The sequence below is a fragment of the Babylonia areolata genome, chromosome 1 (genome assembly GCF_041734735.1).
Source record: "Babylonia areolata isolate BAREFJ2019XMU chromosome 1, ASM4173473v1, whole genome shotgun sequence".
NCBI lineage: Eukaryota > Metazoa > Mollusca > Gastropoda > Neogastropoda > Buccinidae > Babylonia > Babylonia areolata.
Window position 1 is genome coordinate 37,708,841 of NC_134876.1, and position 25,676 is coordinate 37,734,516.

A 25,676-nucleotide genomic window follows, 5' to 3' on the forward strand; every position below is an offset into this window, starting at 1 on the left:
ACCATTCTTTCTGATCTCTCTCTCTCCCTCTCTTTCTTTCTCTCATTGGCACCCATCATAAAACTTCAGAATTATATATTATGTATTTTTATTTATTGTTTTTTTATTCCTGTATCTATTTGCAGTTGATCAAATTACATTTTAAACTATTTTAAACACAAACTGCCATGCAGGTTTGGGTTTAGGTCTTGTTGGTTTAAAAGAGAAATACGGCTTGTGAGTGAAGATCCATGAATATAGCAGAAAATCCATGTGACTACCCAGGATTGAGAAAGCGAAAATTTCTTCCACATTAAATTTTAAGAAGCAAACATCTACTGAAACTAAAAGAAGCAGGGTTTACAGTGACAGAGAGATTGAAAGAGGACCTAGAAGTAGAACCGTACAGAGCGTTGGCACTATGAAAATGTTTGCATGAAATAAGAGATGAGGAGTCCTGACACGTTTGAAGAAATGGAGACAGCAAAAATTATGACAGGCAGAAACTGAAACTAAAGAAGAAAGAGAATCAATGAATACATGCAGAAAGAAAAAAAGAATATCACGAAAAGAAAGCAGCATAGCAAGCAGGCCAATAGTCAACAAAACAAAAGAGTACAGTCCAAAGAAAAGGAACAACTCCAAAAGCCCCTGATGAACTTTAGCAAATATCCATTCCATCCATTTCAACTGCAGTTCACTTAATCATTGAGAAAATCGGTACACAGAGCAAACAAAAAACAACAACAAAAAACACCTGCAAAAGGGTCACAGCAGGAAAGCTGAGGTGCTGGAATGGATGGTGAAAAAAGAAAAATCAACATCAAACTCCAAACAGAAAGTGACAGTCAGCCTAAATTAAAAAGAAAATGATTTCTCATTCAGCAGCTTCAAAAAAGGTGGATGCATTCAAGAAGTAAAGGTGGTAAAGAAAACCTGAAGAAGAAAAAATATTGCATTTTTTGTTGGGATGAAGAAGTACTCCTGTAGACAGATGAAAACTGGCCTTGGGATGAAACTGCTGAAAAGAGCCAGTGAGGTGTCCGACCTTTCTCAGCCTAACTCCAGAAAAAAAGAGATGGATGCCTTTGGTGAAGACATGCAACAGAGAAGTGATGAGTTTACATGTGACCAGATTTCTTGAGTTCACATGCAAGAGGAGTAAAGAAAAACCAAGAACTGTCTAATCAGTAGAAATGTGATGGAGTGGTTGAGCAAGTCTGCATTGATTTTTTAAACTTCTTCATGGAAGAAAATCCTGACCTCCAACTCTCCTCTCAAGTGCGCTGTCTGCAAGGATGTGTCTGGTAGTTGTCATGGTGTTAACTTCCAACAGAAGAAGAGGCCGCTTGTTTAAATTCTGCACCAACACTGATCTGAAATTGGAAACTATCCAGCAGTATGCAGCATCACACAGGCAGTATGAACTCATTTTTATTGACAAGTATGACCTCTCAGTCTCACGTGCAACACTTTTCCCAAACATTGAAACTTTTACTTCGTCTTATCATTTGACACAATAATCAAAGCATTTAGTGTATGTGTGTGCGTGTTGTGGATTCTACAGTCAGAAGGTTGTGACTGTTAGACGCTGGTAAAATTTTTGCAAGACAGGTTTGGATACTTAAAGCTTAACACGTATTTCAGATACTGAACCATTAACAAACATAAGCACCATAATTTCAGTGTGTTAAAAGCACATCAAGGTGTGAGAATTCAGCCAAGGATGGAAACCCAGGAAGAATTGATTAACTCATTTTTCTTCTATGTTTATTCAAGCAACCTGAGATTCAGCTGTTTGAAAGGATCGATTAAATATGTTAGTGCATTGCAGCTTGCATGCATCATTGTGTGACATCCAACAAATTGTAATATATATACAAGAAATGCTGGAGTCCAGCCAACTTGAATAAACTGCTTAAAATTCAGCAAACTTACTCAAGTTACTAGAGGCACTTCCAGACAAACTGGCCTAAAAAAAAAAAAGAAAAAAAAAGGGTCCTACCCAATTGAATTAACCAAGTTTGAAAAAACTGTTTGTGAAAACTCATTGATAAAGATAAATTTCATGAGTCAAAAGTATCTAAGTGTCAAAACTGATTTATTCCAATGTTAGTTGATTGAATACAGGATTATTTGATTCCTGGATTCCACATAATGCACACAACATTTCTCAGTAAAATGAACATAACTATACTCAAGTGCTAATCATTATGGAAAGAAAGCTTTTAATACCTGAACTAAAACAAGTGAAGAGATGTCCATGTCACAACTTTTCTATTGTTTTTGAAAAATTGATAAGCCACAATGTTGCTTCAGTTACAGTCTCCACCTGCACATGTGTTTACATTCAAAGCATGAAGTTTTACTTCTCTGGTTTAATATAGGATGCATCACCTTAAATGTCTGTGTTGATGGCAACAACCTTTGCATGATGCCATGTTATTTTCTTTAAAAATAATGGGCAGTGCTTAGTTGAATCCATGTAACACACAAGACGCCAGCCACTTTGGTCTACATTTTGCAGATTTTTTATTGAAGTCTGTTTTACTTTAAATATATGCATCTCTGTTCACCCCCTTTTTTGACAATTTTTCTATATATTAAACTTAAAGGTATATATATCTGAACTCTTCAAAATTGTGTTTTGCATTGTTTTTACATTACTTTTGATTTTTCATGCTCATGCCCCAAAGGTGTTTCCAGTATTGTACGTGCACACACACACACACACATGTACACACACACACACACACACACACACACACACACACGCTCATGTCCCAAAAGTGTTTCCAGTATTGTACATGCACACACACACACACACACACACACACACACACACACACACACACACACACATACACACACACACCAACATGTCAGCTAAACGGAAATTTAAAGTAGCAGTATACATTAATGAATGTTTGAAAGTGAAAGTAAACTAACATTATAACTACTGTTTATTAATATACTTAAGTGTTCATCTGTTATTTTTATTGACTTTTTTGACAGTTTTTGGACTTGGAAGTTGGATATCATTGAACTATTAAACATATGAATGTCCCAAAATTAAAACTCTAAGAATTCAACTGAAAATTTCAATGCTGGCATTTGGATGTATAGTTTCAAACAATAACATGACAAATTTTAACTTACATGGAATAAGACTTGCAAAGTCAAACACATATAAAATGAAATTATATATATATATATATATATATGTGTGTGTGTATAATATATACATGACTATGAGTCTAAACTCTATTCTCTAGTTTAGCGCTGGTCATAAATGGAGGTAACTCACTTCAGTGAATAAAATTACAGGAAACATGTTCTAGTGAGATGATTGAATGTGTGGTGGATATATTGATTAATGACTTCATGTTTACATGATGAGCAGCTGTTAAGAAGTCTGGTAATTGTTGAAAAGTGATAGAAATCAAATTTCTTTTAAGCAGCAAAGTTGAAACAGTTGAATAACTTTTCTAGAAATGAGATTTAAACTATTTCTGTTTTTGTTTTAAAGGTACAAATAGAATGTTGTATCCCATTTCTTGAAACTTCAGCAGTTTGTCTCAAAATTAGATTTCAGTGAATCTGTGATTCTTCAAAACGGAACAGTCTGTCTGGGATTTCCCAAGTACATTAGACTGAGCAAGACCATTGTTCATTGCATTAATCTTTTCCCACCCCTCTTTTGACAAATTGGTGGTTGTATGTGAGTGTGTGTACATGTCATGAGAGCTCTGTGTGTGTGCAAGTCGATGTGTGTGGGTGTGCGTGTGTGGGTGTGGTTGCATGTTTGTGTGTGTGGGGGGCTGGGGGCTGTGTGTGTAATAACTGTATGTCTGTTGTGGGCAATGTGGAAGCGGCAGAATATGAATGGGTGTGTGCATGGGTGTGTATATATGTATATGAGTGTATATGTGTGCGTGTGCATGTGCGTGTGTGCGTGCTGATGAAGCTGCGATGTAGGTGTGTGTGTGTGTGATGGGGAATGAAGATGTTTATGCATGTGTGTGTGTGTGAGTGTGTGTGTGTGTGTGTACATACATGAGTTTTATGTGTTGGGGCTTGTGTGCTTTTATGTGTTGTGCCTGTGTAGATTTGTATTTTCATATCTTTGAGACTGCATATTTGTTGCATATCTGGTGTGTGTGTGTGTGTGTGTTTATATTTATTTATTTATTGATATTGTCATGAATACTATAAATAATGATCTTTTTAAAATATTAATATTATTTAGATTATTTTTTCATTTTCTTTCATTTATGTATCTATTTTATTTATTTATTATATTTTATTAATGACTGACTGAATGAATGAATTAGTTTATTTGTGTATCTTACTTTACTTCATTTTATTGACTCACTTGTGTAAACAAAGTGAGTCTATGTTTTAACCCGGTGTTCGGTTGTCTCTGTGTGTGTCTGTGTGTCCGTGGTAAACTTTAACATTGACATTTTCTCTGCAAATACTTTGTCAGTTGACACCAAATTAGGCATAAAAATAGGAAGAATTCAGTTCTTTCCAGTCATCTTGTTTAAAACAATATTGCACCTCTGGGATGGGCACAAAATAATAAAAAATGAAGCCTAATTATATGCAAACTGCATTTACTGTTATATTTATATTTTTTTGTATTCTCTAAACTTGGCACTTTGATCTGATATTCTGACCCAACAACAAGAGCAGTCATTATTATCATTTTTTGTTCAAACAGGAACTTCTTTTGCTAAGCATGGAAGTTATATTTAGTTTGCAAACATTTTGGTGCAGATAGTAAAAAAGGGAAATTACTCTGTAATTAACGCTAGGGGACTTAACGCGAAGCTTTATAATAACAAATACAGAACACATTTTAAAGATTAGATTTTTTTTTTTTAAAGTGTATCACAAGTGAGTCTTGAAAGCCTTGCCTCTCTTGTTTTATTTCATTCTCCCTCAAGGCCTGACTAAGCATGTTGGTCAGGCATGTGCTTAGCTGATGTGGTGTAGTGTCTAGAGATATATATGGATTAGTCCTAACGCAGTGACGCCTCCTTGAATTAATAGACATTAATAATGATAATGATTAGTATGTAATATAGCGCTGAATCTTGTGCAGAGACAAATCAAAGCGCTTTCACACCAGTCAGTCACATGCATGCATAACTCTAGGCTGAAAAAAGCTGAAAAACAGCGAAGGGGCATGGAAGGGAGGCTTAAGAGGTGGGTTTTAAGGCCAGACTTGAAAGAGCTGAGTGCAGAGACCTGATGAAGCGAAATGCAAGGTCCAGAGACAGAGAAAGAGCGGTAGCCAACAGTGGAGTGTTTGAATCTGGGTATGCTTAGACAGAGTGGTTCGAAGCCGATCATAAAGAGCGAGATGGGGTGTAGATGTGAAAGCAGCCACAGAGATAGGAAGGGGCAGATTTGTGAATACATTTATAACAAAGAGTGTAGATCTTGTACTTTATTCTGTGTGTGATGGGGAAACAATGGAGATGTTGTAAAAGAGGAGTGATGTGCTCAGATCTTTTCTTTCTGAGGACAAGTCGGGCAGCAGAGTTTTGTATGTGCTGGAGGGACTGGAGGGATGAAGCAGGCAAACCAGACAATAGAGAGTTGCAGTAGTCGAGTGGAGAGAGAATGAGAGAAACAACAAGTCTAGATGTTGCATCGGTGGACAGATATTTCGGAATGGAACTGATGCACCGTAATTGACAGTAGCATGACTGACAGGTCTGGTTGATAATTTTTTGCATGGACAGTGTGTTGTCAGTTACAACACCGAGGTTCCTGACTGAGCTGGAAAGAAGGATGGATGTACTGCCAAGTTTGATAGTGTCAGTTGTGATGGAAGTGAGTGAGTTTTTGTTTAGTTTCTATGGTCATTGCTTCAGTTTTGTCCGCATTCAATTGTAACTTATTTAGAGTCATCCAGTTTTGAATGTCCAGAAGGCAGTCGGATGTTTCCTGATTATTAGTAACCTGGGTAATTCAGTCACCATTGTATTGTTGACATTACCGAACAGACAGCATTAAAGCATTGCATCTTAACATCAAGTGTGTTTTTCGATTGAAGAAAATAAGTGATTCTGCATTGTCAACCAGGATTAACAAATGAAAGTAGGAGATAACCTTGATGTGGATATGGATTTATATAGTCATTGGATTGCTTTCTAACTTCAAAAAATTTCTGTGCACTTTTGCAAGTCAAATTTCATCACTTGCTGGAGAAAATAGGGGAAACTGTTTACCAATTTGTTGGCTGCTATACAGAATATCACCAACACCAGAAAAAATGCTCTACTACTGCATATTGGAGGAGATGAGTATTTGACATTTGAATTATGAATCTTTTCAGAAGAACAATCAGAAGCTGCAGATGCCTATGAAACTGTACTGCAGCTAATGATTGCTTCAATCCAAAGAAAAACATTGACTTTGAAACCAGACAGTGGTGAAAGATGAGAGGTTATAAGTATGCCAGTCAGAGAGCATGGAAGGAGGTGTGGCCTTGGACAAAGTTACAACATTGATACTGCTGCAGATTGGACAATACCGGTAATCCACAATTTTTCATGAAACTCAGGAATGAAAGTGAAAAAGATGGGAAAGACATGCTTAAGATATTTATTCACATGCAAATTGGCATGCTCAGCAGACAAGTTTTATCGGCCCACATGCAGCATGGGCTGTTTGAGTGTCATCAAAGAGATTCTTCCTCTGTAGAGGAAGGTTCTTTGGTGCCACAAAGCTTGAATTTGTAGTTTCTGCGTACATGATTGACTTTTTGCATTGATTGAACCCACGTTTGTCATTGTCAGGACAGTTATGTACTTACTTGTGTGCAAGAGTTGCGATTGTTAACGTAAGTTTCTATTGTTCTAACCCGTTTCATTTTCATCTGCAGGTATAAACTGACACCAAGCATGTCACTTCCAGCTGTATATTGTTTGTTTTTGTTTTAGATGACATTCTGTGTTAGTGGAAAATAGACATTTTTGTTGCACAAAAATTATTATTTTCAGTTTAAAATGCCTGAATAGTTATCTGCAATCAAAATGATTAGGAGAAAACCCAAATTCAGAAAAATCCTCATTCATTTTCCTGCACAAAAAACATTAACTTTCTTTCTGTACCTCCTATAGTTTTTGTGTTATATATTATTTTATTTTTAAAGAATTCTATAGCAAAGGGAGAGCATTTAAAATGTATGACTGATATATATTGTCTTTTTCTTTTTCTTTTTTGTACGAAATTCTCTGGCACCAAACAGGTTTATAGACTTTGGTCTTGAATATTTTGTCATGTATGACTAGTTTAGAGCAGTCAGCAATAGGTTGCTGTTCAGCTTTGGGTTTTGCAGCTCTGGAAATCCCAAACCTTCAGTGTCAAGGAAGAGGCCATTTGGAGACTTAACTGAAAAAAGGATCAAAGAAAAATGGAAGAAATATAACCAGGAGACAAGAAAAAGAACATTTCAGGAATCTCAGAAGAAAAGTCCTGTATCACATGGTATATAGTTACAACTTGTATTTTGAATTATACCTCCTGACTGTCATTGCACTTCCAGTTGTTCCTTTTAGCTGTCTCTCTACTAAGGGATGGAATATTTTGAAATTTGGAGAAACAAGATTTTGTAGTCCTGAGTTGAGATTACTGATGCTGATTTCAGAAACTTTGTGACATGGTTTGTGAACTGCTGCTGGAAGAGTCCAACGTGCAGCCAGTGTCAACACCTGTCACTGTGTGTGGTGACATCCATGGACAGGTATTTTGGTACCTTTCATTGTATTTTGTTTAACTTTGATTCACAAAGTATGCAAGTTGCAACAGAATCTGTCAGTTGTCTGCCTGTCTCTCCATGTCTGTGAATTCATGACACGTTTCTGTGGTTTACAATTATAGATCCATTTGGTATTGATTTGTACAGCAACAGCAAGTGCTAGAAAAATCGAAGTTTGACGGAGTGGTTGATAGATTTTTGTTAATGTCTTTGAAGAGTCCACTTTTCAAATTTTTGGCTTGATGAATTTATCCTAATGTTTCTGCAATGTTTCACTTGGAAAATGGTTTTCTCTGGAATGTTTATTATAATTACCTTGATATTGATCAGTATTTGGCAGTTTCAAAACTGCACAGGAACCAGAACAGTATTTTATCATGATACTAAGAAATGTAATCTCACCATACTCTTACAATGCAGATAAAGATTGAAATTAAATTGTACTGAACAGGGATGTACATTGACATCTGACTTCAGACATCAGTAAAAGATTGAGATTGTTTGGTGATCTTATTGCTAAAGAGGACAAATGTGTCATTGCTTTTTCATTGGTGAGGTCATTAGCCAGTCTGTTTCTTGTTTGTGCTGTTGTTTTCCATATGGATGTACGTACACCCCTGACAAATATGAAAAGCAACCAGTTCAGTATTCCCTGGCATGCCCTCTGTCTTAACAAACATCTGAATATCATTATGAAATCCACTTTTTTTCTTGTTACAGGGTTTGTTGATTTTTGACTCACGTACTTGTGTAAACAAAGTTGGTCTATGTTATAACCCTGTGTTCGGTTGTCTTTGTGTGTCTGTATGTGTGTGTGTGTGTCTGTATGTATGTCTGTGTATCCCTGGTAAACTTTAACATTGCCATTTTCTCTGGAAATACTTTGTCTCTCAATACCAAATTTGGCTTTAAAATGTTATGAGAAAAATCTTCACAGTCATACCAATATCAGTTTGTAAGTCTCCTGAATTAACCTGTGTTTCCCATATCATTAACAGTTTATTTCACTGAGGCCATTTCTGGGATTCTGAAAACTCCACATTACTGCATCCCAGTTGCAGTAGCATTGGCGATGCTTTGTAAGAAGACGGCGTGACCTTGTTTTTCTTGTTCACAATTAAATGAAAAGAAATACAAATTCTGGACAGAACACATACAGTGACACAGACTACATCATCGACATGTTTGCTGCATATGAATCTTTTAAAGTGGATACTCAATTACATGTACTAGAATGAACATAAAAGAGAAATTGAATCAACTGTGTCGTATTTACCCAGCGAGTGTAACTTAACTTGTACATCTATCTAGATCCAGAGAAAAGGGCTAGATGTTGCAGTGTGATTGCGGCATTGGCAACATCTCCTGTACCATGGACTTTAATTAGTTTAAAGAATTCTTAAATCCCTGAGATACACCATAATGATTATGATTTAAACAGCGTTATCACTTCAAATACCGCAAACAATTTATCGCCCTTAAAACAGCATGCTTAAATGTTAATTTTTGAACGTCATTCATGGATCCACAATAGTGCGGTGACTAAGACAATTTCTTCCCACCCGAACATACTGGGTTCGAATCTGCACTCAGAACTTTTTATTCTTTTTTCTTTTCTTTTTTTAAACCCGATGCTTTATAATAACAAATACAGAACACATTTTAGTGATTAAACCAATTGAGAATTTTTTTTTTAAAATGTATGACAGGTGAGTCTTGAAGGCCTTGCCTCTCTTGTTAAAAAAATCTTACCTGCCTTAATGAAATTTACAAAAGTCAGATGTTATCAGTCTTAAAGACATGTTCCAAGGTTAGTTTTTAGCTCACATTTGTAATCGGTGTCTATCATCTGTATGTGAGTCTGTGTAATACCCCTGCGTGCATATGGTGTGTGTGTGTTTGTGTGTGTGTGTGTGTGTGTGTGTGTACACTTGTTTGTGTGTCTGTGGTAAGCATGATCAAATTCATATTCTATATATAAAAATGCTTTTTCTGTCATCACGATTGGCAAAAAACAAGAAGAAGCCAACCCCCCAACTTCTCACTGAAAGAAAGAAATTGCATTAACCTTTTTGTCATTGTGTAAGTTCATGGACACAAATCTTGCACAAACTTCGCTGCAAAACTTTTTTTTCACACTGGGGAGGGAAAATTTTGTCTTTGGATTCAGATTTTACCAATCTTTGGGCAGATCCCTTCTCAACCAAGGCAGTGTTAGATGAGATATTCCTCTGTCTGGTCATTTTACTTGAGCAATTGCTCCCTTTTTACTTGCATCTCCATCAGAACCAAACTCTATATGTGGTTGTTGAACCTGCGTTAGCGCAGTGGGTAAAACCACTCATTCTTGACCCAAACATCGGTGGTTTGAATCTGCATTGAAGCCTTTTTTTTTCTTTTTTTTTTCCTCAAAGCTGTACATGATCATAATAACAAATAGAGACCACATTTCAACAAACTAATTTTTGATTTTTATAAGTTTTTTCTTCTTTTTTTTCTTTAAGTGTGTTATCACAAGTGAGTCGTGAAGGCCTTGCCTTTCTTGTTTGAATTTTACATGGTCTGGGATATACTTTGGTGATGTGGTCTTTTTACAACTTGATTTGAGTTTTACATGGATTGAGCGGTACATAGGTGAACTGGTTCATTTAACATTTTTTAAATCAAACTTTTAATATTTTAGTGCAACATTAATTGCAGAACTGACAGGAAATCGGCCCTGAAATGGGTCATTTGTGGTCGACTGGGCTATAAGTAACATCATCTGATTTCAGTTTACTGAAATCTCATGTTTCCCCTATTTTACAAAATCATTCTCTTACAGCATTGCAGACCTTTCTTTAAGTTTCACTCACATTTCCAGGATCTCTTTTAGAAGGGACTTATTTTTCTCTGGTAAAAACAGAGACAGTTTTGCTAATAGTTAGACATGTTCCCTTGAGACTGCAGCCATTACTTCCAGTGATGGTGTTTAACCAGTTGAGTGCCAGAGAATTTTGAAAAAAAAAAAGTGCTCTCCCTATTGCCAGGTAATTTGAGGATTCAGGGGTGTAAAAAAAAAAAAAAAAAAAAATCATGCACTAAAACTAAGGGAGATACAGAAAGAAAGTAAACATTTTTGTGAAGGAAAATGAATGTAGATCCTGCTTCCAGGCTTCCCCCCCCCCCACCCCCCCCCCCCCCCACCCCCAATTAGTTTGAGTGCAGATAACTTTTAAGGCATTTATAGTCAAGATGATAATTTTTGTGCCACAAAAGTATTTCCACCTCCACATAATGACATCTGTAACGAAAACAAGCAAAATACAGCAACAAATAGCATGGCTATTGTCAGATTATACTTGTAGAGGAAATTAAATCAGGCTACAGGTTTATAAAAACAAATTAAAACTTGGAGTAGACATTAAGTGAATTACTGTCCCCACGATGACAAATGTGGGTTTAGTCAATATAAAAATTCAGTCACGTTCTCAGAAACCAAGCTGGCAAGCTTTTGACAGTTCAGTGCTTTCGCAAGTTAGAGGGTGAAGTTCTTTGATGACATTCACTCCCTTAAGTTGCACGTGGGCCGATTTAAGTGCTTGCTGTGCATCCAGCTTGCCACCTCTTCAAACAGATTAACGATCTCATTCAGTGACAAAAAGTGTTAAAAACAAAAAGCACATTTCAAAGTTTCATAAAAAATTGTGGAGCATTGGCGGATGTCTGTTTTCTGCTATATGCATTGAAATATGAGTACACTGGCCTCCAACTGCCATGTCCCCTTCACGCCCACTTTACAGCTTCTGGCTGGCGTTTGACCTATCATCTTGCATCACTCCTCTCCATCTCCTCCCCCTCTTCTAATGCTTGCTGCAGGTTTTCTGCATGTTGTAGCCACTTGTTAAAAAATGCTGTCTGATTGGATAGACGTACTGAATTACTATCAAATGAGCTGTCAGTTTCATCACTGTTGTCATTCACCTTCGTGTTCAAACCAATTATCAGACAAGAGAGATCCTTCTCCATCACTATAGCTATCTATAATCATAAGCACAGCTTTAAAATTGTGTAAATCAACTGACTGGAACCTTTTCTTTTTCTGGACAAAGTTTTCAGCACCTTTTTTTTTTAAATGATGCAACCCCCTCTCCACGTGCGTTCCACATGGTCCAGTTAGCAAATCATTATCGAGTAGAACGGGGTCTTCAGCCTAATGCATGTTTATTTAAATAGTGTTTTTTATAATCTAGACACAGCTAACTATCCATTCAGAGTATGTTTATGTGAATTGAACCAAACTCCAATTAACCCCTAGGCTGCCTATATGACGAGATAACTCGTCATCGCAAGCATGTACGCTTCGCTGCCACAATGACGAGATAACTCGTCATCAAAATATTCTGACTTCTCCCTTGTTTGCATTCAGTTCGTTGACAAAAACAGTGGTAGATTTAGCTTGGGGAATCTTTCTAGATTCTATTCATAGCTTGAAACACCATCTACATCATGAGGCAGTCCTTTATTTGAACGTTTTGGTTGGGTTACTGTCGTAGTGTTTGCCTGGCTCCTGATCGGGGCAAAATAAATCAACAAAGATTGCTTTCTTTAGCTGATGCTCAGAAAGAATTGAAGCTAAATTTCAAAGGAAAAGACAGTAGTGAACATTTATAGGATGATTTGATAGAAAATAAAGGGAGGAATCAAGAGAGTGGCCAAGATACGACTATCAGTAAGTGATGCCAGCTGTACAGGTGTAGCAGACAGAAAGTGACCGAATTTTTAGCAGGACTCAGTGTGAGTCATTTTCTTGACACTCAGCCAACACAGTCTGATGAGAAGTGGATAAAGTGACCGTGTGAGGTGTGAGAGGGGCGAAGAGGAGGGGGGTGGAGAGGGGGCATGGCCTCACATCCATATTATCACTTGGAGAAGTCACAATGCATTGTGTATCTATCTCTTTTTTTAATTTTTGACTCACTTGTGTAAACAAAGTGAGTCTGTGTTTTAACCCGATGTTTGGTTGTCTGTGTGTGTGTGTCTGTGTGTCCGTGGTAAACTTTAACATTGCCATTTTCTCTGCAAATACTTTGTCAGTTGACGCCAGATTTGGCATAAAAATAGGAAAACTTCAGTTCTTTCCAGTCATCTTGTTTAAAACAATATTGCACCTCTGGGATGGGCACAAAAAAATTAAAAAAGAAGCCAAATTATATGCAAACTGAATTTACTGTTATATATATATTTTTTTTAATTCTCTAAACTTGGCACTTTGATCTGATATTTTGACACAACAACAAGAGCAGTCATTTTTATCAATTTTTTTTTCAAACAGGAACTTCTTTTGCTAAGCATGGAAGTTATATTTATTTTGCAAGTCTTTGGTGCAACAGTAAAAAGGGGAAATTAATCTGTAATTAATGCTAGGGAGGTTAATTTGCTTTAAACTGATCTTTTTTATCTTCAACATTACATTTTGAAATTATACTCAATACATAAAAAGCTTGTGTGTTTTACTCACAGTGTACAGGGCTTTCACTATGTTCATTCGCCCAAGTGGTCTTTTTCGGAAAATACTAAAAATAGTAAAATCAATACTACGAGTGGACTTTATAGATCTATTGGCTGAGCCCTGAAGGTCATGGGCAAAAATCAGTTGTGCACACATATTTATACATATTCAAAGCGCGTGCTCGCTACATCGAAGGGCGACATTTTGTTTAAAGTAGTTGACCTGCCCGTTCAATCCAATATTCAGTCAACAATACATGGTAACATGTGATGGAAAATTGGAGAAGGGGACCGTTAAATATTTATTCAGAGACAGATTTGTGAACGCCTCATCACTTACTGGATTATGCCCCAAACTGCCATAAAAACATCAACAAAATCAGTCGGAATTCACAGTTTAAAATGATAAACCATGAGAGTTAATACCCTTGATGAACCATAAAAATGTCCAGTCTTGACTTCTCAAAATGAAGTCCTTTTAACTTCATACGACATTTAGAAGTACTCGTACTTGGCTCTGCATGTTACTAGTTTAACAAAATACTCATTTTTCATATCAGCTTTAAAATTAAATGGCAAAATCGGGCGTCATTTACCCCGAGACTGATGTCAGTCATGCTTGTAGCAGACGAAGTTTGTTACACACTGTGATCAACAACACATGAAAGCGGTAGATAAGGGAAAGAAGAAGAACAACAATGGCATAGCAACCACTGATGAAGTCAGCCATCCACCCTCAAAACTGACCAGTCCGACAACTCCCCACTGGCTCAGTTTCTGCATCAGCTGCAGACTATCCCGGACCTAGGACCTGCACTACGAAAACAACACCAGGCAGTGTCACACGTCTTCGAAACACAGCTATCCTGAACAACAGATCCTGTCAACTTGATATCATCTTTATAATCAAGATCAGAACATGTGTGGGTTGAATCAATATTATTCATATCATACAATTTAATATAGATCTGAATACTATGACAGACTTGATATCTTTATAATCAAGATCAGAACATGTGTGGGTTGAATCAATATTATTCATATCATACAATTTAATATAGATCTGAATACTGTGACATGTTTTGTGAATTTGAACTTTGATATTGAATTTCTTCAAACTTGATCACACCCACACACACACATACACACACACACACACACACACACACACATGAGAGAGGGAGAGAGAGAGAGAGAGAGAGAGATCTTTATACATGAGGATACATAAATATTTATTAAATGAAAGAGTTGTTTGTTGTGCTCATGTGTGTGTGTGTGTGTGTGTGTGAGGTTCTGTAACAAAATAGATTCAAATGTGGAATGTATTTACTGAATTAGATGTGTATGAGAAGAAAGAGACAGACAGAGATTACAAGATAAAATTCTTTATTCATGAGGATAATTGATATATGATAAATGAAAGTTTGTTGTGTTCATATATATATATATATATATATATATATAATTATTATTATTATATTATGTATTTGTGTACACATGTTTTGAACACAGAATAGTTTCAAATGTGGAATGTATTTACTGAATTGGAGGTGCATGACACACACACACACACACACACACACACACACACACACACACACACAGGGGGGTTGAACCATGCATCTTGGCATCTTGTGTATGGAATGTAACTGAACTTTATTTCTCATATGAAGTTTAATTCTTTTTTCACTTGAACAAAAAGCAAATTTGAGTTTGAACAATCATTTGAAACAAATAGCCATGCACATTGTTAATATTTATATTTATTTTTAAAGCAAATTTGAGTTTGAACAATCATTTGAAACACATTGGCATGCACATTGTTAATATCTATATTCATTTTTTCACACTGTATTACACTTTTTCTCAACATTTATAAGCTTATAATTATGTAATTAACAGTTTTTGTTTTTCATACATAGTAAAAAGCTCACTGTTCAGTTACATCTTATGTATTTATATAAATTATACATGTATAAAATGTAACTGACCTATATTTATCATTTGAATTTTTTTTTCATGTGTGAGCATGCAATGCAGCTGCATACTCAAATACATGTATGTATGACTTTGAAGTTTACATCAGAAAAAGAGTGACTGTTTAAAAAAAAAAAAGGTCTAGATTATGAAGTAATTGTGTGTGTGTGTGTGTGTGTGTGTGTGTGTGTGTGTGCTGGGTCTTAATGAATCAGGGTCATCACAAAAATCTGTAATATGATGAAAATGTGTTGTGAATGTAATCTTTTCTAATACTAACTGTAATCATAAAGCACACAGGCATATTGTTAATACCCATATTGAGTTTTTTCACATTATATTAATTGTTTTCTATATGATTAAGCTTATAATGTGTTACATAATAGTTTTTAACAAAAAGTTCAGTTACATCTTATATATTTATACATGTATAAAATGTAACTTAACTTTATTACCTATCTTGTGTGCGTCTGTGTGTGTTTGTATGTTGGTCACACTTAGGTGCATTTCCTCTTTGATTTAAACAAAAGCAAGTGTGAGTTAGAAATGATTTTTTTTTCTTTGTGACTATAATTTTGAAAAAGAAAAAAAAGTGAAAAAAAAGCAACAAAACAATGTGAAATCCAACACAACTTTGTGTGGTCTATATTTTCTATGTTGGGAGATGCACATGACTTTTGTTTTGCAATTGATTTTTTTGTGTGTTTTGAATCAATTGTTGTAGTAAGTGCATGTCACAAGTGAGTCTTGAAGGCCTTGCCTCTCTTGTTTTTATTGTGGTTGTTCTAGTATGATTTTGTGTGTGCAGATATCTATTTGTCCAGAAAATGTGATATTTTAGTGCAAATTACATAACTAATGTTTGTAATGAACAATAGTTCAACAAGTTGAAAATGTGACAAAAAACTAAACACTGATTTCAAAACAACAGCATGTTACTAAAAATGTATAAAATAGGAAAACATCATGTGTTTTGTATTCTTTATTCATTTACTTTTCAGAAAATATATACTTTTATGGGTCTTTCTCCAATAACAAAGAGCACAGAATTTTTTGAAAATTTATACCCGTTTTTTGTGGAAAAAAACCCTGTAAAATAGATCTCACATAAATCTTATTTTCTTGGCTGCGAAAGGGTTAAGACAAAATTGGAACATATGCAGGACATCAGTGGATGTCTAAAAGGCACTATGGCAACACTTTTTGTAGGACGTCAGCTGATGTCTTTCAGGCACTCAACTGGTTAAGTACATGCATCTAGTCTTTGTTTCAGTCAGTTTGAAAATGAGTTTGACTCTCTATCATCACTTATGTGTTGTGTGTGTTTTGCATGTGTGTGTGTGCGCGCGCACGTGTGTGTGTGTGTGTGTGTGTGTGTGTGTGTGTATGCAAAGATAGTGATTGTTTCTTTGTGGTTGATTCTTTTTCTTGATGATTGTTGCTTCACTTTTATAGCATGTAATTTGTGGAGCGCCATGAGTGATTGACTACACTCTGTTTTTTGTTTTGTTTTTTGTTGCTGCTTGTTTCAGACACAGAGACACAACATTATTAAAAGTAATGACTAATATTGAATTTCATTGCAGTTTTATGACCTAATGGAGCTGTTTAAAACTGGGGGAGAAATGCCAGACACAAACTACATCTTTATGGTGGGTGAGAAATATTATTTGCAGCTGTAAGTAATACTTAGTGTCTAAAACATATAATTATGTATTGATTGAATATTTGTAAATAATTAATGCAAAGCAACAAATGGTGTATCTTTTACGGTCTCCACAGTTTTCACAATTATTAGAGCTGTGTGCTGTGTCGTGACTTTTGTCAGAATAGAAAATTTTATTGAAAAATGATTTGGTCAATTTTCTAAAAAAAATAATTTATACATTTTCTAAAGATAAAGAAATAATGTGCAGTTTATTAAAAGAATATTTGTGTCATTTTTCTGATTATAAATCATAATTTTTTTTTATTTTTAAATACATCTTATAGTATATTTTAACCTCTTGAGTGCCAAGGATGTATACATGTCCACTATGATGTTTCACTATTTGCTAAGGATGTATATGAAATGAAATTATGGTGCTTAGAGCCTCGCCGACCACTAAGGCCATCTCAAGGCTATCGCCGCGTCAATTACTACTACAAGGCTAAAAAAAACCAACCAATTAAAACGAGTCACCACTTCAAACTTTCCACTCCAAAGTTAAAAAAAAAACTTCCATAGTTTAAAACCTTCAAATCTGGTTAAAAAGGTTCACTTCTTTTAAGAAGTCCATCAGCGCCCACGGAGGGACATCACGAAACAAAGTCTTCAAAGAAACCGCCGTGTAATGTCTGCGTCTAACGTCATGCAGATCCCAACAGTCAAGGAGCACGTGTTTCACGGTGAGAGGCTCGTCACAGGGAACGCATCGAGGGGCCTCCTCCCCCTTCAACAAGTAAGAATGAGTAAAAAAAGTGTGCCCCGTACGCAGTCTGCACAGCACAGATTCCTCCTTTCTGTTCTTCACCCCCGAAGGGAGGGTCTCTTTTAGGTCCGGACGGATCTGGAAGAGCTTGTTGTCCATCTGGGTGTTCCACTTCTCTTGCCAAAGATCCTTAACGTAAGTATTGACCTTCCGCTTCATGTCTGTATAGGGTACCAAGGATCTGGACAATTCTTTCTTTACAGCGTTCCTGGCCAGCAGGTCCGCCCTTTCGTTACCACGAATGCCAACATGTCCGGGAACCCAGGCCAACACAACCTCGTATCCTTTCTTCGTTGCGAGAGTAAAAGTTTCATAAAATTCCAGCAGTTTGGGATGAGTGATATTCCTGCAGACGATCGCCTCCAGGGCTGATAAGGAGTCGGAAAAGATCATGAATCTCTTCTGTTTGGAAGAGAGAACCATTTTTAACCCCAGGACCAGTGCGGTCAGTTCCGCGGTGTATACCGAGCTATCAGACAGGATGTGTTCCGTTGAGGGCCGGTCAGGAAAGGCGGGACAGAACGCAGATGCGGCGACTCCGTCCTCTGACTTGGAACCGTCAGTGAAGATGCCTTGAAAAGTGGGGAATTTGTGGCACAGTTCCGAAAAGTAGGTTCTGTAGGCCAGAGAACTGGTGGTGTCCTTACGGTACGAGGCCAGATCGAATCGGACCTCAGGTGTTGTAAAGGTCCACGGGGGGCTGTCAGGGAACTTAGAGAAATCTGAGATGCCACCAACATCCAGATCGGCATTTTCCAAGTGCGGCTGAATGCGGAGTCCAAGAGGAGGTATGCAGTTTGGGTTGTCTGTAAATTTCTTATCGAAAGGGTTGTTGAATACAGCGTCGTAAGCAGGGTTTGTAGGTTCCGAAAACAATTTCAAATAATAGTTCAGGGTCAGCTTCAGTCTGCGGTTGGAAAGAGGCGGTTCCCCCGCCTCTGCGTACAGGCTGTGCACAGGGGTGGTGCGGAAAGCACCTAAGCTGAGACGGAGCCCTTGGTGGTGTACAGGGTCCAACAGTTTCAGGTAGGACGGTCTGGCCGAGCCGTATACAACACTTCCATAATCCAGTTTGGACCGGACCAGGGCTCTGTAGAGGTGCAAGAGAGTCCTCTTATCAGCACCCCAGTTCGTGTGTGCCACAACTCGGATGATGTTCAGGGCTTTTAGGCAAGATATTTTCAGCTGTTTAATGTGGCTGAGAAAATTCAGCTTCTGATCGAAGACGACCCCTAGAAATCTGGCTTCCTTGACCGCCGGTATGGTGGATGTTCCCAGACGGATTTCAGGGTCCTGATAGAATTGGCGAAAATTATGAAAATGGATGCATTCAGTTTTGGAGGACGAAAATGTGAAGCCATTCTCCTCTGCCCAACACTCGATTTTGTTGACGCAGAGCTGAAGCCGTCGCTGGATGCTGGCGTACGTGCTGCCGGTTGCATATAAGGCAAAATCATCCACGAACAGCGAGCTGTCCGATCCTTTCTGAACGGATTGAACGATGTCATTAATTTTGATGCTGAACAGAGCAGGCGACAGGATGCTCCCCTGCGGGACACCCAGCTCCTGCTCGTGAATGTCGGACAGGGTGGTGCCGACTCTCACCTGGAATTGTCTGTCTTGTAAAAAATTGTGGATAAACTGAGGCAGGTGTCCTCGGAAGCCGAGCTTGTGCAAGTCGGAAAGAATACCAAATTTCCACGTGGTATCGTAAGCTTTCTCCAGGTCAAAAAATATGGCCACCACATGTTGTTTGTTGACGAAAGCATTTCTTATCGTGGATTCCAGACGAACCAGATGGTCAACGGTAGAGCGATGCTTGCGGAAACCGCACTGTTCCTTCGCCAGAAGGCCGTCGGTCTCTAGTTTCCACATCAGTCTACCGTTGACCATCTTCTCCATCAGTTTGCAGACGCAGCTGGTCAGTGCAATTGGGCGGTAGTTGGAGGGGTTCGAGGGGTCTTTTCCCGGTTTCGGCAGCGGGATTATGAGGGCTTTCCGCCAGGAGGGTGGAAAGAAGCCTGTGACCCAGATGTGGTTATAAACTTTGAGCAGGGTGTCCAGACAGGTTTGGGGAAGGTGCTTTAGGAGTTTATAATGGACCTCGTCCATTCCTGGACAGGAATCCGTACAGGTCTGAAGGGCAGATTTAAGTTCGTTCATTGTGGAAGGAAGGTTGTAATTCTCTGTGTTGTCGGAAAAGAAGTTACATGGTGTTTTTTCTGACAGGTTTTTGGTTTTAAGAAAGCGAGCAGATTTGTTAGCAGATCTCGAGTTCTGTTCTATTGTGGAGGCAAGCAAATTGGCAACTGCTTTCTTCTCTGTGACCAGAGCGTCTGAAAGTTTAAGATGGTGGAAGGTCGGGCATGCGTTTTTGCCCTTAATTCTTTTTAAAACCCTCCACACTTTCTTCTTGGGTGTGTTGGAGGTTAAGGAAGAGCAGAAATCTCTCCAAGACTTCCTCTGGCTCTTTTTAAAAACATACCTGGCTTTCGCCCTCAGCTGTTGATGGGTTCAAACGCTATCGGACTCCGGTCTCCGAAAGACGCGTCGCTGCGCTCTCTTCCGAGACTTGCGGGCCTCCCGACATTCCGCGTTGAACCAGGGCGTTCTAGGGACCTGAGGCTTGGAGGTAGACGATGGGACTGCTGCTTTGGCGCAATCTAAAACGATCCGAGTCAGAGCGTCAGCAGGGTCCTTGCTTTTCAATACTGTTTCTTCCTGCAGCTCCGCTCTTATCTTGGTGGTAAAAAAACTCCAGTCTGCTTTGTCGTAGTACAGGCGGTCAGGCAGAGAGTCACCTTCTCCATCTGTGGGGCGGAGGACGACAGGAAAGTGGTCACTCCCGTGCAGATCGTCGTGCACTTTCCACTCGTAGTCCAGGACCAACGATGGATCGCAGACCGACAGATCTAAACACGAGAGCTTTCCAGAGGACAGATGCAGGTAAGTGGGAGACTTGTCGTTAAGACAGCACAAGTCCATGTCAGAGAGAAGGTTTTCTAAGAGAAGACCTCGGGCTGATGTCATCTCACTTCCCCAGAGCGGGGAGTGTCCGTTGAAGTCGCCCAACAGTAAAAACGGACGTGGGAGCTGGTCGACCAGGTTCATGAGGTCCTGCCTCAGAACACGGACGGAAGGGGGAAGGTAGAGAGAGCAGACAGTGATGGTTTTCTCGAGCGTGACTCTGACTGCCACCGCCTGTAAAGGGGTGCTTAAAAGAACTGTACTGTATAAAAGGGACTTTCGAATAAAAAGAGCGACACCTCCCGTCAACCCCTCTTGCTTCGGTTGAGCGGGTTTAAAAACGGAGTTAAAACCAGAGAGAGATAAAACCTTGCCATCTCTTTGCAGAGTCTCCTGCAGTGCCAGCACTGAAGGTTTCAAAGCACGACAAAGCAGCTGGAGTTCCTGGAAGTTGGCATAGAATCCCCGGATATTCCAGTGGATCACTGCCATTAAAAAGGTTTTTAAAAAAAAATAAAGCAGCAGCCTATTCCATCGCTACCCCCTGCTCCTCCACTTGTGGTGGCTCAAGGTCCGCCAGGATGGAGTATTTGTTTTTTGACATAAATTTTTCGGATTCCGACCGGGTCGGAATATCCACCACCTCGGCCCCTCCCGATCCCGCCGTGGCCGCAACCCTCCCCTCCTTGAGTTTTGGAGGTACGGTGGGCTTCCGGCCACTTCCGCCAGCCCGAGGGCCAGGCAGACGAGAGGCGGGGCGAGGGGGGCCGGGGGGTGGGGTGGGGCGGGAGGCGGACAACGTGCCTCCGCCCGAGGCTTTTCTCTCCCGCCCAGCAGCCCCTGAGGACTGCCGCGCAGGATGGGAAGGGGTGGACACAGCGCCTCCACCCAAGGCCAACGGTTCCGACGAGGCGGTTAAGTCGTCCGTCTGCGTTCCTGTGGACGTCGTCTGGACCGCGACGTCCACCGTCCTGGATCTGACGACAGAGGCATACGACGCCTTAGGCGACGCGGCCTCCACCTGTTTCCTTGCCTCAAAGAAGGAAATTTTCTGTTCTGTCTTGACTTTCTGGATTTGTTTTTCTTTCTTCCAGGCGGGGCAGTCCTTCGATGAGGACGGGTGGCCACCTCCGCAGTTCGCACACAGGGCTGCACTGACGCAATCGCCCTGGTGCGCCGCCTTCGAACAGGTGCCACACGCCTCTTCCTCCTTACATCTGTCTCTCACGTGTCCGAATTTCTGACACTTAAAGCATCTCAGAGGGGACGGTACGTACAGGCTGACATTAACTAGCAGGTATCCGACCCGAATGTCCTTGGGGACATCCGGGCAGCAGAAGGTGAGGAAGAAAGTGTTGGTCGGGACTCTGTCCGACCCCTTCCTCACCGTCACCCTGTACACATCGGTCACTCCCTGAGAGGACAGCTCGCTCTTGATCTCAGCCTCAGACACACCTTTCAACTCCGGGCATCTGATGACTCCCTTTGAGCAGTTGAGACCTTTGTGAGGGGAAATCTTCACTGCCCTATCCACGAAAGTGGTCGCCTTGAGAAGGAGCTGTGTCTGTCTTTTGGATTCTGTCTGTACTAAAAACGCTCCGCTCCTCAGCCTCTTGATGGATCTGAGCGATCCTGCCAGACACTGAAAGCCCTTCTGGACAGCGAAGGGGCTGAGAGCCGACAAGGGCTTGTCGTCATCAGCGCCCTCCATCACTAGCCACGATGGCCAAAAACCAGAGGTCTCAACGACCTCCGACTCAGAGTCTGAGTCGTCCGTTCCCTGTCGTCGTCTTTTTCCGAGTTTGGGGGGGTGTGTTTGTTTAGAATTCATGTTGAAAGAAAAATGTGAATTCATCCCTCCCTTACCCACCCACCATGGGGTCCAACTTAGGGGCCAGGGTCAAGGGAACACCAGCTTGACCCCTTCCAGGTTTCGGGAGGGATATACAACCAGCAGCCCAGCTCCAACGTGCTCCCCCCCGATCATGCCCAGCTCCCGGGGACAGAGAGCCGAGCACTACGGGGGTTACCTTCGTCAGCCACTAAACTGCCAGTCTTGACCCAGCCCCACGAAGGGGTAGCTGATTGACACACACGGGCCAATGTGTGCCGCCTGTCTTAGGAGAGGTCCGAGCCAAAGGGATGTGTTGAGAGCAGCGTGCTCTCTCAATCCCCAGGATCTCATTCCCCTCCATCACAGGTCGCGCCGCACGGCAAACACGGCGGGCCTAAAGAAGGCCGCAGAGAAAAAAGAATGTGGAAAAGAAGGCTTGATGGGGAGCTGAGGACAGAAAAGAGGCGGTAAAAAGAAGAACAAAGAATAGCGAAAGGGACAGTGGGTCACGTTTAGTTTGGGCCTCACTCACGACCTGTTCGGCATGGGAAGCCCTATCAGGGGCATCAGTACAAAACCACCACTTATTCAGCCCTAACAGCTACGATGGCTATGTACGCTGTCAATTAAGACCTGGGACCAGAGCACCAAACCCCAAGAAGCACTGATGCCCCCGCCGACATAGCTCGCTCGATCACTGGCCACTAAGCCTCCCGACCACGACAAGGTAGTGACCCTCCCGGGAGTGGGTCAGGAGAACACCAGCCTGACCCCCTCCAGGTTTCGGGAGGAAGGATGTATATATACGTATGCGTAAAACATCACCTATCCAACATACAGCACCCTCTTATATAGGTCAGATTGACATTTCCTGTGCAGATCCTGCAAAAAGCCATGGTGTCTCTCTTGTGATATGTCCATGGACAAGCATGTTTCTAATGTCTGTAAGTCAGCATACACAGAACTCTGCTGCATTGATTTCATTCATCACTTCCTGTCTGCTGACATAACCAAAACTGTCATATGTGCTTATGTCTTCTCAAAACATGATTATTGTAATTCTCTGCTTGCTGCTTCTCCACAGTGCGTTATTCACAAACACCAGAAAGTCCAAAACTCAGTTGCTCGCCTTTTATTTAAGATTGTCAGAAGATGGCAAACCCTTGACACCCAGCGACAAGGTCAGTCTACAGGCTTGACATGCTGACTCCCAAATAATGAGAATGAAAGAAAAATTGTTATATAATTTTTATACACCCCAACACCCCCACCTCCACCCCCACAAAAACAAGAAAAAAGTTAATCACTGCTCCCACTGACACATTGTTTTGAAAGTTTCCAAGTTCATACCCAGGCCCCACTTAAATGAGCAGCTGTGGGCCTGCATCTAGTCCTGGCACCTCCTGGTGGGTCACTACCTTATTGTGGTTGGGAGGTTTAGTGATCAGTGAGTGATTAAGTGAGCTAGGTGAGGGTTTAGGGGTGGGGGGAGGGGACATCAGTGCTTCTGAAGGTTTATTGCTTTCTGGGCCTTATTTGACAGCCTACATAGCCATTGTAGCTGACCAGGCTGAATACATGATGGTTTTGTACTGATGCACCAGGTAGGGCTTCTCATGCTAAACAGGTCGTGAGTGAGGCCCAAACTTAAAGTGACCGACTGTCCCTTTCACTATTCTCTCCTTTTTACCGGTTCTTCTTCTGTCTTCAGCTCCCCATCAAGCCTTCTTTTCCACATTCTCTTTTCTCTGTGACCTTCTTCAGGCCCGCCATATTTGCCTTACAGCGTGACCTGTGATGGAGGGGAATGAGGTCCAGGGGATTAAGAGAGCGCGGTGCTCACAACACGTCCCTCTGGCTCGAACCTCTGCTAGACAGGCGGCACACATTGTCCTGTGTGTGTCAGTGGACTTCCCCTTTGTGGAGCTGGGTCAAGACTGGCAGTTGAGAGGCTGACTAAGGCAACCCCTGCAGTGTCCAGTTCTCTGTTCACGGGACCTGGGTATGATCGGGGGAAATAGAGTTAGTCCTTAACTGTTCATCATGTATCTCGCCCGAAACCTGGAAGGGGTCAAGCTGGTTTTCCCTTGACCCTAGCCCCTAAGTCGGATCCCATGGTGGGTGGGTAACGGAGGGATGAATCTGAAAATTCATAAAACATGACTTCCAAATCAATTCTTCCCCCAAAGGTGGCAAAGAGGAGGAGACCAAGAATGGAGAGCGACTCCAACTCCAATTCAGAGGTTCGGCAGTCGTCTGGATTTTGGGCATCTTAGTGGAGGGTGCTGATGCTGACAAGCCCTTGTTGGCTCTCAGCCCTTTTGCTATCCAGAAAAGGTTTCAGGATCTTGCCGGTACCCTGAAGTCCATCAAAAGACTGAGGAATGGTTCATGAAAAGTGGTTCCATTCTGGTGGAGTGCTTGTCCAAAAAAACAGTCAGAACTTCTCTTAAATGCTGACATTTTCGTGGATCGGGCGGTGAAGGTCTCCCCTCACATAGGTCTGACTGCTTGAAGGGTGTAACTCAATGCCCTGATTTGAAGGGGATCTGTTAAACTGAAATCAAGAAGGAGCTGTCATTTCAATGGGTCACTGATGTGTACAGAGTGATGGTATGTAAGGGGTCAGACATCGGCCCGACTAACACCTACTTCCTCACCTTCTGTTGTCCTACCATTCCAAAAGACATCAGAGTTGGCTACCTGCAGGTGAGCGTGTCTTTGCATGTGCCTTCCCCTTTCTGGTGTTTCAAGTGCCAGAAGTTCTGGCATGTGCAAGATCACTGCACAGAGGAAGAGGCGTGTATGTCACAGTCCAACCCTTTGCGTCGGCTGCAGAGGAAGCCACCCGTCTTCTTCTAAAGATTGCTCCTTTGATCCAAAGGGTGAATACAGAGAAGAAGATACCTATTTCTGAGGCAAGAAAGATTGTGGAGGCTACTTTGCCAAAGATGGGACCTTGGAATGCTGAACTGGTACGATCCAAGCTTGTCAGCTTTGCTGTCCAAACAGCGTCCACAGTGATGCAGACAGACCAGTTCAGACAGTCAGGTCGTCGGCCTTGGGTGGAGGCACTGTGTCACGTTACCGGTCGAGGTTGAGGACCCACCTACAACCCGACAGGCCCCGCGCAATCTAATAAAAGAAAATTTAAGAAAAAATGGGTCTCCGGATCCTCGCA

At 40.7% G+C, this 25,676-nt stretch overlaps 1 protein-coding gene across 1 annotated transcript in view; it reads left to right on the plus strand.

Annotated features, from left to right (window-relative positions):
• LOC143282660 (serine/threonine-protein phosphatase 6 catalytic subunit) overlaps positions 1-25,676 on the plus strand; it is a 114,289-nt gene that overhangs the window by 25,046 nt on the left and 63,567 nt on the right. Inside the window, exons 2-3 of the mRNA XM_076588323.1 lie at positions 7,646-7,741; positions 16,810-16,875. Of these exons, the coding sequence (XP_076444438.1) occupies positions 7,646-7,741; positions 16,810-16,875 (162 nt within the window). The remainder of the gene's footprint in view (positions 1-7,645; positions 7,742-16,809; positions 16,876-25,676) is intronic.